General features: G+C 38.7%; 1 protein-coding gene across 1 annotated transcript; it reads right to left on the bottom strand.

The window, feature by feature from the left end:
• Positions 1-34: 34 nt before the first annotated feature.
• On the bottom strand, positions 35-16832 carry cers6 (ceramide synthase 6). Its single transcript, XM_044019831.1, has 11 exons — positions 16147-16832; positions 14556-14661; positions 14334-14464; positions 9655-9712; positions 7437-7487; positions 7220-7312; positions 4848-4976; positions 4528-4634; positions 2616-2772; positions 2434-2457; positions 35-1035 (listed from the first exon to the last, which is right to left on the bottom strand). Exons 1-11 carry the CDS (start codon positions 16314-16316, stop codon positions 877-879), a joined length of 1185 nt encoding a protein of 394 aa, XP_043875766.1. The 5' UTR covers positions 16317-16832; the 3' UTR covers positions 35-876.
• Between the last annotated feature and the right edge of the window lie 2151 nt (positions 16833-18983).

Below are 18983 nucleotides of genomic sequence, written 5' to 3'. Positions count from 1 at the left end.
CATTAGAGTCAGGCACCAGAGTTTGATCAAATCATTTGCAGTATTTATGTTTTTGTTTTTATTGAATAGTTCAAACAACTCATGTTTGCCTCATAGGAGAGAGCAAATGGAAAATGCTTACCAGAAACGTACCAGAATACTTAACAAAATGCTTCGAGAGAGAGAGAGCACCAAAGCCATGTCTGATGCACACACATAATACTGTTATTGACATCTCATATATTGTTGGAGTGGAGAATGTGTCGTGTTGTTGTTTCCCAAATGTGAGTGAACCTCATATATTACAATTCATCTAAGTGAAGACAAACTCGGTCGTCATTTCGGCAAATCTTTGGGAGTGTAGCATTAAAAAAAAAAAAACCCGGTTCTTCAGCATTTCGCTAATACTAGTGACATGTGGGAAAAAACAAATCTGCTTCCTGTCCGAGATTATTTAATCACTTATACTGACATTATAGTAGAACAGGTGTCCGACTAAACCGCCTGCAAACATATTTAGAAAAAAAATAAATAACACAGAAAGAGACAAACATTGGGGAATCACACCCCTTGTATGCCAGACTATTGTATGTTAAATTGGCATGCTTACACCATAAAGTGGAATGCTGTCATTCAATTGGCTAAACAGAGAGTGGCTTGTAATGATATTAGTGCTTTAATATCTCACTGAAATTAGGCTTTGATGCAAATACACACATGGAGGTTGCAAAGAAGGAACATTTGCGCAGGGCGATCGTAAAAGAATCAAACCGAGAACAAAACGACAATCACGTAATTGATGTATGCACTTTCAGTACCAGACCGGCGATGTTGTTCACGTGTCCACCCTACACTCAAATACGTACACGCACACAGGTTGCTGTGATATAAGCTTAGTCAGTGTTCATCGGAGTACGGGACTCCGGTCAGGTAGCCGTTGGTCCCGTGATTTTTATTGGTCCCATTGGTGGCGCTGCTGTGGTGCTTCTGACTGGGTGGGGGGCTGTCATCCTCATCAGAGCTGGACTCAATGTCACTGCGGTCGTCTTTAGACACCTGTAGAAATAGGAAGGACGGTTAGAATTTTAATCGAAATTGCAATACAGTCTACTAGAATAGGGGTAGTCTTTCTGAGAAATCCTTCTCAACTCAGTTTCCCCTGAGTCGAGAAATATCTTCATTCTTTTCTTTGTTACGTGCCCACCAGGGACACTTGGTCCTGTTAGCGTAACTGTTAGCAAAGATGGCGGACACTGAGTACATTCTGGAAATGAGGTCCCGTCCCCCTACGAGTGGGTCTAATAAGTGTGGAATTGGCGGTGCAGTTTCAAGCCTAAGACCAAGGCTCAGACCAAGTGTCAGACATGTTACACCCTCTATAATGCATATGGTCAAATTGACCGCTATGGTAGTTAAATGCAGATATTACCAGAGCGTTTTTGCATTTTGCCATTTTTATAATATAACACTGTTAAAATCATAAATACACACATTTAGAAATGTTTCATGTGTTCAATTTCAGCAAACTTATCACCCTAAAACACAGATATCACACAGCAATCATTTTAAATATGTTGTTCAAATGAGAATGAGAATAATTACACAAAGAATGACCATTCCCTCTCATTTCGCAATCAAAATAATCGCAATTAGATATTTATTCTAAATGGTTCAGCCCAAATAGAGGTTAGATAGTTCTCATTGTCTGTGTTATGCGTGGCAGTGACTGTATGCATGACGGCGTTACAAATGTTGGTTATTTAACAACAAGCAGCAACAGCCATAAAATCATTTTTGCAACCTTATAATATTTGCAATTCATTAACACTGGACTTTACACATGTTACAATGCATTATTAAGATGCCACTATTTTATTCATCACTCATTAACACGTTTCGAAGACTCCATTTCAGGGAAATCAAGTCAACAACCATGACGACTGTTATATGAGGCTGCACTTAAGCAGCGTGGTGATTTGAGCTAAATGCTAATGTCGGCAGACTAATGTGCTTTATTTACGGTGGTAGCGCGCTAGCCATTTACTAAATGGCACTAGGCCCAAAGCACTGTGGAGGAGAAAGTCACATGTCATTTAATGATAAACCAAAACAAATCAATCAATTCTCTGACGGTGGCATTGAAAGATCAAAAGATCAGTTATTAAGATCTTAAATGGAAACTATGGAAATCTATTTTTAACAATTGCAGTGATATTTCAGATTGTGTCAACATGGGGAATCCATCATTGATAAGATTCAAGATTTGTCTATTTGTCAGATGAGACTGTACACGGTACATTGACGGCGAAATTTAAACTGCGACACACAATTCTGCTAAAAACAAGATAAAATCTTCAATTTGAATTTAAATAAGTTAGAAATAAAGGTAAATGAAATAAAAAAGGGAAGTAGATTAGAATATAAAGAAAACTGTAACCTTTCAAGTTTACTTACATGTAAAGGATTCCATTTCCCCACCTTTAAGATCACATTTAGCAGAGACAACAGAGAGAGAGAGAGGAAAGTTAAAAGTGGCTGTGACACTTATAGATGTACAAGCAAAAAACCTTACCCCCAAAACATTAAACAAGTTTAGATGGAAACACACAGAACAGGATCGGTGTGTAATGACTCACCTTTCCTTTGGATATGGCTCGACACGCTGTCTTCACTATGAGGTAGGACCAGAAGGAGTGAAGGAGCTGTAGCAGGATGAGCAGCAGGTTGAAGACCCACCAGGACGGGTAGGGCCCTACTATCTCCCAACTCTCAAACAAGGTGGTGTTTAAAATCCTTCCATAGCAACAGCAGGCAACAATGAAAGAGAGAGAGAGAGAGAAAGAGAGAATTAACTTTCCATTCAGAAAAACAAAGGATTAAGAGCACATTCTTTAATTGGAGGAATTCACTGTATGCACGGAGCGTCATTTAACTTCCTTTCACATTTCACTAAGAGGAACTAATGTTAGGTAACATTAGTGATTAACACTCACGATATCGGTTTCAAAAAAAAAAGTTTACCTTGTTTTCTAGTGGTTAAATATAATTATCTCAACTTTAAACTCGACATGTCGGGATTAAACTGAACATTTTGAGACATTTCGTCTCCACGTGTCCATCAGAGAGCGACCGCTCTGGAGAAGCTGCAACTGAATCACTGAAAGACGGTCAGGCTCAGACGTGGTTGGAATGTGTCGAGAGTTTCTGACCTGCTGAAACTCTTTTTCTTTGGCTGGAAGCCGTAAAATATTGCAATATCCTAAATATCGTCTCTCTCTTTAGTGACGTTACCGACCTCAGTCTGAGACTGACTGTCCGGATTCAGTGGCAGCTTCTTTGGGGCGGTCATTTCATGGACTCTCTTGGTAACTTCTCTGACTATAAAAAAACCCCCAAAAAACTTTCTCCTACTGCAGAACATCTCTGCATCCTTAAATGACATGATGCATAAATAGCATAAAAAGATGTTAGTATATTTTAAATAGTTTAAAGTTGTAGTTCAATACATTCCGCTCCATAAAACCAAAGGTGCCATTGAAGAAGAAAGAAGATGAAACTCGAATCTTCTTGCCCCCATATGATACAATCATATTTTTAAGTATATGTGATAAATTTGTCAAGGGGCCAGTTCTCCCTAATGGCTGCCTGTGAATCATACTCCAGATTCTGTAGCCATGGCAACAGCTTTTACAGTAATGACAACTCCACCATCAGCATGGCCAGAGCTGACAAAAATCCAGTCATGTTACAGTGTGGAATCGACATCAGAGAACGAGGTGCCAGCTGAAACCTTTTAAACATAAATTGTTGCATAGACGAATCCCAAAGTGTTTCTTTAGATTACCCTTATCAATTAGAGACGACAAAGTAGAATCTGGATGCTGGAAACAGCATCTGTGTTGTGTGCTGATCAAGTGTCAACGGTGGCTCAAAGAAAAACTGTGTCTGCCTGATTCAGAGATGAATCACCTCTCCCGTCACTTGTGAAAGGCGTGATAACACTGCTGCTGATGACTGTTGTACACTTTCAAGGCCTAAAACTGTTTAGTAGTAACGCTGCAATTATAATGATTAGAATTGTCTTTTACCAGCCACTGTAATTAAACATTTAGACCACTAAAGATCTGGCTACAAAGAAAGCCATAACAAATAGTGTCCATCATCTTAGATAGATTAGCTACAATTAACGACTCAAAAAAATGAAAAGCTGAAAGGCAAAAACACAATTGGAAAACAGTTTGATGTTAACCGTAAGGATCTGCTTTTCATTTGTTTATTTGCTTGGATTTCTATCAGAGGTTAATGCTGCTGTATCCATAGTAACTATTTCTTAGCAACAAAATTCACAGAGATGTGTCTCAACTCCAAACTGTGGAAAGTAGTGGGGGGAAAAAAAGCACAGAGCCCTTCATTTCTGCTGAAATAACATATGCAGGACAAAGAGACGTCTACTGCACAGATCCTTTCGCTGCGGCTGCCTGTGAACACCACATCATTAAAACACAACGGTACAAAGGAGGTGCGGTAAATTAAAAAAAAAACACTTACCACACAGGGTAAACCCCCAGTCTGGAACTTATGAAGAGAACTGCAAACATTGCAAACAGGAGGTTGCACAGAATCTGACATTTGGCATAGTTGGCCATCTTGGCAGCCTAGGAAAAAAAAAAATCAATAATTAATAATTTAAGCACTTTAATATTTCTTACCCAAAAAATATAATTCTTGTGTTCAGTATTATAACCTTAAAGTATATGTCCAAAAAGCAATGTACCTGAATGATACTAACAGTTGTACAATACTGGATAAAAACACAACCAGTCAACCCTTGTATCCGTCATTTGAATCGTCTCAGCCGTCCTGCTCACCTCTATCAGCACGTCCGCCGCGTCATGCAGACACATGACCAGAGTTCCCACTCGTGCCATGTTGTTCACGTAGGAAAAGGTGATGAGTGAGATTGTTGCCACGTGGTGCAGGAACATGATCAAGAAGTCCTGGGGACACAGTTTGCCAAAGAAATGTCACACAGCGTCATTGTCACTGCATGCAGGACAATCCCACAGCTTCTAGGACATTACAGGAATGTCATTTGGTAAAAGAAACGGAACGTGTGGAGTCTGAGTGTGTACTTGCACCAATGAAAACAGCAGATTTTCACAATCACAAGGCAACTACTGCTGAATAACATTGAACAAATTTGTGGAACCACATTGGAGCCTTTTGTAATTTCATGACCTTGAAATGCAACGTCTTTCAAAAAAAAACATCTATTTTGGCCAGGCATGCTCATCATGTGCGTTTGAACATTATGACATGAGAGTGATTTATCGCAGCCGCCACAAAAATCGCAATCCTCTGTGTCTGAGCAATACATTAAAAGTGTAATGTAACTGCTGCAACTAGGGATGTATCGGCACGATATCTGTATTGGCAGATATTGGCTTTAAAATGGGATATCAGCAAGCACACCAAAATCTACCGATATGACTAATGACTACAATATTAGGCTGCTACTTCCTTGACTTCTATGATATTATTATTTATTATTATTATTTTTTAAAAGTTTATTTATTTTGCTCAACGACATGTAGGCAAAATATTTTGTAAATTATTGACTATATGACCTCTACAGTTGGGCGCAGGTCCAATATCCAAAAGTCCAATATAAGTGATTTACTTAATTACAGATGTCAGATAAGAGTATTAGAATTAAAGTAATGCAAGTGTCAAATGGCAGCTAAAGCACACTTTTTCCACTTAATTAATAATCATTATTGGCAGTGCAGTTTTGGTCCGGACAATTTGCTTTTGTGGAATTCTATGAATGGGCCTAGAGGTGACTATGGGTATATGAAACATTGCTCTAGCAAAACCTCAGCTGCTAGCTCCATATCTCAGCTCAAAGCAACCAGAACCAGTCCAACGTAGCAAAAGAATGAGAAGGAGGACGAGAAGGAAAAGCAATGATGCAAGAAGATAGAGAATGAAAGCAAGGCAAGAGTGTGCAGGGACAACATACTGGAATTGGCAGGGGGTGCAGAGGACCTCCTCAGTGTAGTACTGTGCATGAAAAAACTGAAAGGAGAAACAAAAACAGACAACATGCCAACAGTCAACAAAGAGATGACAGAGTGAAGGCATACACAGCATGGCATCATGGGGGCTGCTGTGAGTGCAGTGAGTGGAGTGTGTTTTTGAGAGGGGAGCTGAGCTGGGGATGGAGACAGGAGTAGGATCGTGGCTGGAAGGCATGCAAATTGATATTTAATGAACCCTTAACTGAGTATGCGCAGCGCTTTACACCACTGGTCACATTCTCACACACACACACACACACAGCTCCTATATATAGCGCTCCATTATGTTTCACTCACGCACCGGAACAATAGGGTTTAACTTTGGGGTTTAGCATCTTGTAAAAAGACACCGGAGAAGTCGCAGAAGAATCAGTGCAGGTCAGCCTCTAGGTGCTGAGTTTCTAAAAGTGGGTTCAAGGCAAAGTCAAGATGGACCTTTACATTTAATTTAGAGCACAAAAGTACATAGTATATTAGCACTAAAACACTACTTAATAAATAATTTAACAATAAGTTGTTATTTGTAACAAGTGGCGTGTGTACCTAACTATTAATCAGTCATGGATTATTCTGTTCTACATTTGTCTGTTAAAGATTCAGTGCATTACATTTTGAGTTAACATTTTTATTTGGTAGAAAGTGAAGATGAAATAATTACACTTTGTTTTTTACTTTGTTGTTATATTTATATCAGGAGCTGGGTCAGCTCTTTGGACGCTGCCATTTTGGATCACCATTTAGCCCACAATGGACAAACTAAACAATCAGTGAAGGCTACTTTTTACACACTGTACCTTGACGTATGGTCATAAAACTCAACACACTGTACTATTACAGACCTATCTTAAGCTGCTGATTTAACAAAATGAAAGCTTATCGCCGCTATGGTTTGTCATGGAACGTACCAGTGAGATGATGCTGAGGCCAAAAGCACAAACTTCATAGAGTCATGGTGATGGTCAGAAAAGAGACGTTCAAACAACGCTAATGAAGCTTTGAAATTGCTTCTTTCAATGGCAAAAACAACACAAACATGGCTGTTTTCCACATAAAAATGACTTAAAATGCCACATTGTTTAGTGCTGAACTGTCTTTCAGCAAACATTCAGCTGTCAGCTGTTATTACAGATGTGTCTCGTGTGGCTTGCAATCATTCTTACCTTCCTCTTGATATCTGTAAATTGGGAAAAGAGTAGGGAGAGGTAGAAAGACAGCTCCAGTATGTAATAGTAATGGATGTCCACAGTCAGTGGCTGAATGAACACACAAAAAGCAACAATGTTAAAAATAAACATTTGGGAGTTTTGGTATTGCAACACATGTGGCTGTGTAATGATAAGAGAGTATGGGTGAAATGTGCTGTGTTGTGACATTTACCTGGTAAGGGTAGTTGTACCAGCACTCTTTAGTGTTCCATAGCCAGGGAGTCTGCAGGAAATGACATCAGCAAACATGAATCAATACGTTTGAATCCAATATACCCAGATTATATAATAAAATACTAAACATCATCAATCATTAAACTGAGCTGAACCTCAGTGAAAGTGAAAACTCCACGGACAACAGTGAAAACACTGTCAAAGGGCCCGGGTTCGCGACCTGGTCTCCCACAGTCCACAACTGGACACTCTAAACCAGGTGTGTCAAATGTACGGACCAGAACCGGTACAGCCCCCAGGATGGATTTGTGAAATACTCTATTTTTCAGTTCCAGACATCTGTAAATGGTTAAAGGAATACTTCCCTGATTTGCATTTAGCTTTGTAGCTATTACTAGAATAGGGGTAGTATTTTTTTTAAAGATTGTGCTTCCCAACCTCAGAGTTGAGAAATATCTTCCTTCTTTCCTTTGTTATGTGCCCACCAGTGACACTTGGTCCTGTTAGCATAACTGTTAGCAAAGATGGCGGACACTGTTTACATTCTGGGAATTAGGTCCTGTGCCCCTACGAGTGGGTCTAGAAAGTGCGGAATTAGCGTTGCAGTTTCACGGCTCGGACCAAGTGTCACTGGTGGGCACGTAACAAAAAAAAATAATGAAGATATTTCTCAAAACAGGGGAAACTGAGGTTTCAAAATTCTAGTAATACCAAGCTAAATGCAAATCAGTAAAGTATTCCTTTAACTTAGGAATCTTACTGTTTAAATTGCACCTATTTTTCTCAAGATTTCCAGTTGATCATAGTATGTTTTGTAAAATGATACTTGTAAGTGGCCACTGAACTAGGTGTGAATGTGAGAGTGAATGGTTGTTTGTCTCTGTGTGTGGAGGATAAAGCAGTAGATAAACCCCAATGAAGGAATGAATGACTTTTATTATTATTGAAAACAAATAAAGACAACACCAAAGATATTTAACACTACACTACTACCTTTTAATAAAGCCTATAAAGACAATTTACTGTAGTATCAATGCAGTGTCATCCATATTATAGTTTATTTTCCTGTTATTACATGTTATGGATATAAACATATTATTGTCTTCATGAATTCTGGATCTGAATCAATGTTATTTAGCGATTATTTTATAGTGTGTAGCCAGAGTCAGGACATAGTAATATCGGGAATGATAACAGTGATAGTGAAGAATACTTAGTGTATAAGCAAGGTAACTCATTGGTATGACTGTCTCTTATACTCCTCCCTGGACATAATCTATTAATAAACTTCTTCCACAGAAAGAGGAGCCTGCATCACTGAAGGCAAATATTTAAATATTTTTCACGGAGCACTTTGTCACACAAATTCATACCTGTGAGTTTTCCCCCCCTCATTTCTGCTATTTCCTATATTTTCCTTGCGATTTGACCACTCGTATACACTTTGTGTATAATATTACACTGATCCATCTTAACCACATATTTCAATTTCATATTGACCACAATGGCTATAATTTCTGGACAGTCATTACGAGAGCCAGTCATTCTTTGCGGTTAGTTTACCTTGAAAATAATGCTGTGTTTGTTTGTTTTTTGATTACAAATGTGAAATAAGTCACGCAGTGTTTTCAATTAATGCGTCCAGCCATTTCCATGGTAACCTCACGTTCAGCTGGCTCTTTTACTTACATTACATTGTCGTGATTGGTATAATCTACTGCCAGCTTGATTATACAGTATTTTTTCTATCTGTATTTGTGCTACTTTTTCTGTGTCTGGATAATGGATGGATTTGATTGAGAAAAGCTCATGAAAAGCTATTTTTAACAGCGATCAATGGGAAGAATATGATTTTGTCGAACTGTTTATTTGAAAAAGTGTAAATCAGGCGTATGTGGCACATAGTGTAAAAGATCACATTCATGGCAAATCATTGACACATTACATTTAATGGATAATATTATTATTTAACATTAGATTTGCCAGCAACCTCTCCCTTAAGATCAATTATTATCCTGCACTTTTTACTCTTGGCGTTTTAATAAGCAAATGTAATCCCTTATACCATAATTTATTCTATTTTTAGTCCGCAGACTTAATTACCAGCCTATTCAGAAACCACAAGATTTTCATTCTCGCCATGCCTCAGTGACTCATGTCATCTTTAACAGTCACAGCAGAATACCAGTGCTTGTTTGTGTGTCTTTAACTGTTACCTTTTTAAGGAAACGAACTCCATAGGTAAAAATGTACAGGTAGAATGTAAATCTCCACCTGAAATACAAAGAGGAAAAACACGTTAAAGTTATAAATGCAAGAATGGAAGGAGTAGCATTCAAATTCAAGGTTGTTTTGGTGAGGTGTGGGCTAAAGCAAACTGTACATGTGTGAAGCACCTCTGTAGATTGCTTCTTCGGTTCAGCACATTGCAGCATAATGTGGCAATGCCTGTGATCAGAATCCCCACATCTGCAGTCGAGGGTGAGTCACTAAAAATGGGACAGCGCTGACTTAACTGTGGTGAGGTCTGCAGAGGAATAAAAGATGCTCACACAGTGTCCTGCCCCAGCCTGCTCTGCTCTTTATATAATCCTGCACTGCATTTAGTGACCACAAGAACACAATGGCAGCTAAAGTGTTTATGAGCTCTGAGGCAGAGAAGACACGGCTCCAGTCGACACTCCAGTGATGATCAAAAACCTTCACAGTAGTTTATCTACACAACTCTGAAATGTGGTTGGGAAACACATTTGCAGTTAAGTTTGAGTAGGGGACTATTTTGTTGTGTGTTCTTGTGTACAGTACACTGTACTGTATGTGTAATATATACATCTGAATACAGTGGAGTAGCTTCATGAGGTGAAAATGTGTAAAAGGAGAATCCTAAACAATCTGTTTTCTAATTGAAATCATGAAAAAAATCAATGTTAGAAACAATTAACATCCTAAGTTCTCAATAATGCATCTTTCTCCATCTTGTTTCAAATCTAAAACAAAACAAATATTGTTCTGCAGCTTAGACAGATAAAAATGCAAATATCCGATACAATCCAAAAATCCTATATTAGTATATCGCATGCTTCACTATGCACGGACTGTAAACATGTAAATAAAAATCAGCAAAAGCATTTTAGCTGAGTCATGTTTGGGCTGCTTATTTCTTCATCTTTTTGGGAGAACAATATTTGTTACACAGTTGGAGAATTATGGTCTAAAATGACTTTAACGGATTCATATCGGTATCGGTAGATACTACAGTTTGTGATAACAATATTGGAAAATGCGGTAATCCCTAATCTAAACTCAAATCTCAATAATTATAACCCTTGCTGACCTATATGACCTTGAATTAAGCACATTTTGTGAGCCACAGCCTCCCAACTCAACAAGACACGCTCAAAAGAGTTGTCTTGTAATGCAACATTTCGTAATAATGCAACATTTCCTAATAATGCAACATTTCCTAATAATGCAACATTTCCTAATAATGCAACATTTCCTAATAATGCAAATTACGAAATAAAACCAGTGGCTCTGTATTAGCTTCCCAGTTTATGAAGATCCCACAGAGCAAGAGCCTTTCACAAGGAAGCAGGTATTCTTTATTTAATACTGGGCAAATGTGGACACCGTCATAGGCTGCTTTTTGGTGCTTGATCAATAGAATTGTGCAACCAAATTGTCTGGACAATTCTACCTGACACGCAGTAAAATGTGTTGCATGGCAACTGCTTCATCAAGCCTGTAAGAATCCCTTTGAAGTGCTGCCATATTTCTACAATCAGAACGACTCACAGCAGCTTCTGCAAGTACATCTTTTCTTTCTGAAAAACGGATGACATGATTTTTTTTTTTTTTTTGCCATTATGAGGTTTTTCCCCGATGTGGCGCTGATACAGAAGATGAAATTATTTTTAATTGAATTATCTAAGGGTCACTGTTTATTATCTGTACATGATGTGGCAGCATCTAGCCAATTACACTTGTACTTAATTACAGCTGGTTGGTAACAGAGGTTAAAAAGACTTACTGTAGGCTTATATTTTATGATGAACTCACCCTCTATACATTTGTACTCAACTGGTACAAAGCCCTGATACACCTATATTCCCTGTTCAATCAGAAGAAACACAGCTATCCTTTTTTCTTTATTTGTCTAATTTGGTTAAATGCCTAGGCATGATTAGCTACTTGTTTTAAAGTGGCATTTCATTGTCAACAAGCTATTTCTAGGAAGATGTCATTGACATTTTAGTTAGAATACTGGCAACAGATTTTTCTTAGAATTTAAGCAGATTGTAATGAAAAGAGAAGGCAGTTTAAGAAAGCATAGACAAAATGGCATTCGTTTTTAAGAAAAAGTATTTTACGATGCCAACATATTTTAATAACGGTACAAATATTTCATCTTAACGTATCCTAGCCTAATATTTGCACTTGCAGCAGTTATGTCACGTACAGTAAACCACTGTTCCCAGCCAATAAAAAAAGAAGATAGAACCCTGCCAATCCCAGCTGTCATAGGGCAAAAGGCGGGGTACACCCTGGACAGGTCGCCAGTCCATCACAGGGTCACAAAGAGACAACAACAATCCACATTCACACCTACGGTCAATTTGTGTCCAATTTGCCTAATCCCCAAATTTGCATGTTTTTGGACTGTGGGAGGAAGCCGGAGTACCCAGAGCAAAACTAGTACTGGTGACATTGAATCTTAAAAATACCCCCATCTCTTTATTTTTAGAAGCTGCCATTTGCATTGTTTGCTCATCATTAATTCTCCTTTCTCAGTGAAAGCAGAGCAGAGAAAGGAATGGAGGAAAATGAGATCATACAGTTAAGGAGTTATTGAAGCATAATCCTGCTCCAGCTTGTGTTAACCCAGGAAAACCAGATAGAAGAGGATTTTGCAGATAACACTACTCTGTTCCCCTTACTGTTTTTCTTGCTTAACTTAAAATATAATTGATCAACACATGCAGCATCTGCCACTGTGGTGAAATAATCCAACATGTATCAAATTATATTTTCAGTCTTTTTTAGATGGTACAACAGCAGAAACATCTGTCTGCTGCAGGTTACTTGCTGAAAAAAGAAAAATCAATACTTGGACTTGCTGGAAAAGCTTTTTGCCGTACGTCCGGGGGAGGACGAGGACACAACAATGGCTGCTAAACAAACTTCATGCAGAGTCTCGGATATTACAGACCAAATCTGTTTGCTACATACTGTCTGCATAATGAACAGAGCAGACAACAGATCAGCCATCCTGACAACTGAGAGACAAAGAATGCTATCAGTCTGCAACAGCTGTGCACGAGAGCCTAATTAGAGCACAATCACTGCGAGGAGGACTGAAGCCAGCCCCCCATTTGGAAAACTGCATTGTAAGCAAACTCAGACAGACAACCTGAGCCAAACTACTGCAAAGCCCAGTGTCTTGTGCAGTCAATTACGCCGTATGCAGATAACAGCTTTGGCACAATTGTTGCTCTAACAGAACAAATGCCGGCTGAGCGTACCAAATAAAACCGCATTCTTAATTCCAGACGAGCACCAAACTGCTCTCTGCTTGTGTGTAAAGCCGGTGGACTGTTTCAGCTTCCTCTCCAAAGCTGCGATAGACGTCGAGTGGTCTAATCAGCCCAAACTGTACTCCTGAGTGAACAGCAGCCTCAGGCTGATCAGAAGCTGTGAGGCTCAGACTGTCAGACTGGCTCTACTAGTGTCAGACATGACTCTGCTCTGACAGCCACGCTCACTTGACGGCCTTTAACATCACACTGCTAAGTAACTACAATCTCCCTGATGGCAAGTGCTCGGCTGCAGATTAGCCAGCGCTCTATAGCGCCCTGAGTGGGTTTTGTTGTTTCGCGCTGGGACACTTTTATCCCATAGCAGCACCAGCATGCATGTCGCAGTCTTCAGAGACAATCCCGGATGAATGAAAGTGATGATGCTTCATCATGGCAGCTAAATGACCATTCACTCACTGATTAAATGGTTGTTGATTACTAATAAATACAATAAATATCACTGCAAATTCTGCAAATTTATATCTTTTTACAGTGTGTTACAATTGTCTTTGTATATATATATATATATATATATACATATATATGTGTATATATATATGTATATATATATATATATATATATATATATATATGTATATATATATATATATATATATATATATATATATATATATATATATATATATGTATATACAACTAATACAACACATGTATTTAACCCTTGGTGCTCACACAGCACGGATCTGTGCCGCAGGTGCACCCTTATTTAATTGTCATAGGAATAATACACAACTCCTTATGTGGACATCCTGGGGGTGTGTGTTTTGCATAAGTCACAAAATAGTCCGTTTTAATTCCACTCCAGTTTTAACAGAGCCAGGGTCGTGACACTTGGACCTTTTTCCCTAAAAATGTTATTTATTTTAAAACTGAATACATGTTTCCCTCATTTTCTGGACATGTTTCAATAAAGTGATTGAGAAATAGTTATGCTGTATGTTGATTTATATATCACTTTAAAAACAACAAAGCTCCTAAAGTACAACATATTGTCTTTGAGCTCCTGAGCAGCCACAGAGTTCCCCTCATTTCCCTACACTATGTAAATGAGAGTGAAACTTACTGGGATGAAGGTAAACAACAGACCTGCTTTTACTAACATCACTGTTGAGTTACTTGTGAATGGTAATGTAGTATAGCCCGTTCAGATCTGTCTTCGTTTGGCACAGAATTCCCAAACAACAATACGTTCACATTAACACAAGCAGAGCGTTAACGACATGAAGGGGTGGTGAAAGGGCTTGCAGCTAAGTCATTTAAGGTGTGCGCTGTGCTGTGTTAAATGTAATTTGCCTTACATGCTTTCACAGAATCGAGCGAGAGTGCTGGGCTTCTCCTGGTTGCGTCGCTGTCTGAACCAGCGCTGAATGGTCCGCACGTCCCAGTCGAGCTGCTTGGACAGGCCCTCCAGCCTCTTCTCATCTGGGTGCTGGCAGGACAAAAATAAATAAATATGTATGTGTGTTTGGATGAATTACAAAGGGGCATAACAGGAGGCCAATGAGAACAACATGCTCCACCTTGGTTATAGCGGTGAAAACCTTCTCGAGGATAGCGTTGGGTTGTGCTTTTTGAGGCCCGCTGGCTTGAATCTTCAGGCCCATCGCACATGGTCTTGCAATAAACCTGCACATTTAAGAGATCAGAACACAACACTGTCATCAGCAGGGCGATTCGTTCATTACAAGAGGACGTCGAGAGTCAGGTTGTTAATGTATAATTTCTCGGGGATGACTTGGTACCACCACTACAGATACCGATATTACAACCCTGAGTATCTAACGATACAGATACTTTTGTACTGATGCATTTATCACCTGCACCACACATGCAGCCCTCTCTCCTGTACTGGTCACATGATGGAGGGAGTACATGCCTTGTTGCTTAGTGACACATTTATTAAGGTTTACAGATCATTTCTGGTTTAACTTTTTTATCTGATCCAGTACAGTACAGCTCATCTCCATTACTTTATTTGCAGGTGGGACGTGGACACATGCAGTTCTCGCTACTTCTTTTGAGTCTACATGGACATAAGGGACATGCTTGCAACAGACAGGTCACTAGCTGGAGGACCACTTTTGGTTTATCGGTTGATATATTTGAGATATTTTTAGAGGGATAGCTACCAGCTAGCTTGATAGATAGACAGACAGAAACCTTATTAATCCTAATTCTCCAGCAGGAGAGCACTATAGGAGTAAAATGCACAGTAAATTATAAAAAAGAGATACTAAGATATGATACTTATAAATGAGCCACTCTTGATTTGGACACAATTGGTATCGATATTGGTCAAAATCACTGGATCGGATATCGGACTATCTCTCTCTCTATATATACATAAATGTAAATAAAAACCAGCAAAAGCATTTTAGCTGAGTCATGTTTGTGGGCTATTTACTTCTACTTTATGTTACACAGTTGGATAATTGAAATGGCTTAAAATGTGTTGTTAACAGTATCGGTCTAATATTGGTATCAGTAAGGTTGTGATATCGGTATCAGTATCAGACTTAGGAAAAGTGGTATCGTGCCATGTTTGATTGCAGTGATATGAATGTGAAAAACTGGTTATTCAAGTTATCCAAAAATATGTGCACACTTCACTTAATAGCAGGGTTCTTTACTGGAGGTAATTAAATTAAATTATATATATTTTTTTAAATGAGTGAAGGGCTTAGTGGAGAAGTTTAAATCACTGTCCCACATACTGCAGAACAGTATTGTCCCACATAAAAATGCATGAGGAGGAGACATGTTCTGACCATCATGACTCTGTGTTAGTAATTATGATGATTGTACAATCACAAGTGGGTCAGCGGCACACATTAGGATTAAAACTAGAAGCCTGTTGGGTTCGGACTGGGACCAGTACCGGGGGTTGGGACCGGTAAAGATGTGGAATCATGAATGTGCACTGACAGATGCATCAAATGCAGACAGCGCGTATCGCTGCGGGCCTGCAGAGAGGATGACGATCAGTGATTTGTGCGCTAAACAGAGATGCCATTGTTTAGGTAACAAACACGAGCCGCGGGATTGTGCTGCATAATTTCATCGACACAACAAACAGCCACCTGGATTATCTCGGCACTCAGTCAGACCCACCTTTCAAAGACCAGCCGTATCATAAAGATGCAGAAAGCTAAAGGACACGCCAGATACAGATCCTCGGCTTGCGGGTACGTTGCCTCGTCAGTGTTTTTTAAGTCAGCCCATGTTACATTGTGCGGGAGCCAGAAGCGCTCGTTCCAAAACCACGCCAGAATACCGGCCATGTCCCCGGCACTGCAGACTCTCTGACCGGCTCCGAACACAAACGGATGTCCCGCTGAACCTCGGTGGTCTCTCGCCGCGCTCGGACCGCACAGACTCGGCTAAAGCTGGTGGTGATGGTGGTGGTGGTGGTGGACGTGGTGATGAGGATCCGTGTGTGAGACGCCGCCGTCCGTACGTCCGTTTCGCCACAGCTCCTCCACTGTAGGGAAGTCGACTCAATCAGCTCCTCCGCAACTGATTGGTGCGTTGAAATGTCGCGCAGTGGAGTCGCCGTGTACGTTATCGCCGGCTTTCACACGCACGGTCTACAATGACACGGGTTTAGTCCGAGCTCACTTTACGTGAAGAAAGAACGAGTTTTTTTTTTTTTTTACATATATAATTATTTCCTTTTATTGCGTTTGTTGCACACAAACTGTATTTCTTATATGATGAGAGGAATCTCACAATGAACCACAAATCAGGGTGAAGAGTTCACTGTGACGGTCTTCTCTTCAAATGAGCGTTTGATAATTCCAGTAAAAACCAGGAAATCAGCACAAATAATATGGCAACAATGTGGGAACGGGCTTTGTCAGCGCACGGCTTGGTCAACTGCGCCACCTACTGACGGATGTGGTGTAGTACACAGTGGTGAATGCTGACCTTGTAACAGTACATGAATGGTACGTGGATTCAGTGTCCCATGTACCTATTTAGGCTGCTTCATATATATATATATATATATATATATATATATATATATATACATACATACACACATGTATATATATATGGTTTAAAGTTGATATTATTTCTATAAAAAAAATAAAAAATAGGTCGATAGTTACAGTACCAGCGAGCTTGACAGACATTAATCCCATAGCGAAATTGAATTCTCCAGCAGCAGAGGACAATAAATGCACAGTAAATGATAAAGAGATACTAAGATGTGATGATTTTAAATGAGCTACTGTTGATTTGGACACAATCCCATATAGTAATAAATGGGGATGAGCCGATTGGATATACAGTATCGATCCGATACTGGTCAAAATCACTGATTGACTATCGGACAGATAAAAATGTAAAATCAGATACAATCCAAAAATACTATTCTCTAAATGTCGCATGCTTTCACTATGCACAGACTGTAAAAATGAGAATAAAAATCAGCGATCAGCTGAGTCATGTTAGGCCTGTTTATGTCTTCTTTTTGGGAGAGCAATATTTAGGTTACACACATAAATGGTCTAAAATGACTCAGAATAATATAGTTATCAGTAGATACTCAAAAAAAGTGGTATTGTCTCATTACTAATTAAAATATGTGTACATACTACTGCTACGAATAATCACAATAATATACATTTATTGTTATTATTATTATTATTGTTGTTATTATTGTATTTATTTCCAGTCTCTCACTTCCAGTCTGTTCAATTTCAAAGGTTTTATTCACATGGGAAACACACATTTACATTGTCAAAGCAAGTGTAAAAATAAAACAATGTTGTGTGACAAAATGAAAACAAGATAAGGTTTGAAACAAAAGAAAGAAAAAGAAAATATACAGTGCTTGACACATTTATTAGACCATCTGCCATAAAAACGAGAAAACATAAATATTTTAGAAATCTTTGAAAAACTTGTCTAAAACAAAACATTTTTTTATTGTTATTTATTTGACAAATAAAGGGAATTCACCTTTTTGTATCCAAATTTGAGCTGACTGGGCTTCTTCTCTGAGAAGTCAGAAATTGATCAAACATTCAACCACTAAAACTAATAATAAAAAAAAATTCTGTTCAGGAATGCAAATTAATATCTATAATTTGACATCTTAAATAATAATGTGCTTTACTATTTTTTCCCTGTGTTTTTCTAAAACAGTACATTTGAAAATGGATCACAATAATAATTTTATTTTAGCATTAAAAATATGTTGGTTAAAGAGCTTTTATACTGGTGTATTAACCATTACAGAAACATAGTAAACGACATCTCTCTCTGTCTTGCTCAAGGACACATATACACTAGCACAGCCAGAAATTTAACCCACAACCTTCCAGTTGAAAGACAACTCGCTCTACCACTTAGCTACCATGGCTCTATCCTTGCTTCTCACTTTTTGTAATACCTTTACTTCTAAAAACGTACATCTTATATCAGAAAATTACTTTTGATACTAAAGTACAGTAAATGTCATATACTTTAAGACTTTTACTTATGTAATATTATGAAAAAGTGACTTCAACTTCTACCTCAGTCATTTTCTGGTAAGATTCTACTTTATACAAGACTGCTATTAACAGATGAACCAGAAATCCTTTCATTATTCAAGTCATAAAAACATGCAGTCAGATCACGTGTCTTCTCAAGTCGTGTATATAGAAATGCGACGGCGCCATCTAGTGGCCAGTGTTCGCCCCCTCAGCTGCAGTGGTCCACCCTGCATGTGACAAGTTGAAATCGTCACAGCTGTGTCACACACACACACACAAAGCAGCGTGTCACTAAATCCAGTTGTTGCTTGTCTTGTTTTTTCTGTAACATTTTTAACTGAGTTGTGTAAAACATGAACTAGTTTAAAAATGTGAGTCGCACGTTATATGTTTGTTTTTTCTTGTTTTTTTTTCCCCTCTCGATGATCAATAACGATTCTAATCGATATCACCATGCGGTGA

The sequence above is a fragment of the Solea senegalensis genome, linkage group LG2 (assembly GCF_019176455.1).
Source record: "Solea senegalensis isolate Sse05_10M linkage group LG2, IFAPA_SoseM_1, whole genome shotgun sequence".
In the NCBI taxonomy this organism is placed as follows: Eukaryota; Metazoa; Chordata; class Actinopteri; order Pleuronectiformes; family Soleidae; genus Solea; species Solea senegalensis.
The sequence above is the reverse complement of the archived record's forward strand: the minus strand, read 5'-3'. Positions and strand labels throughout refer to the sequence as shown.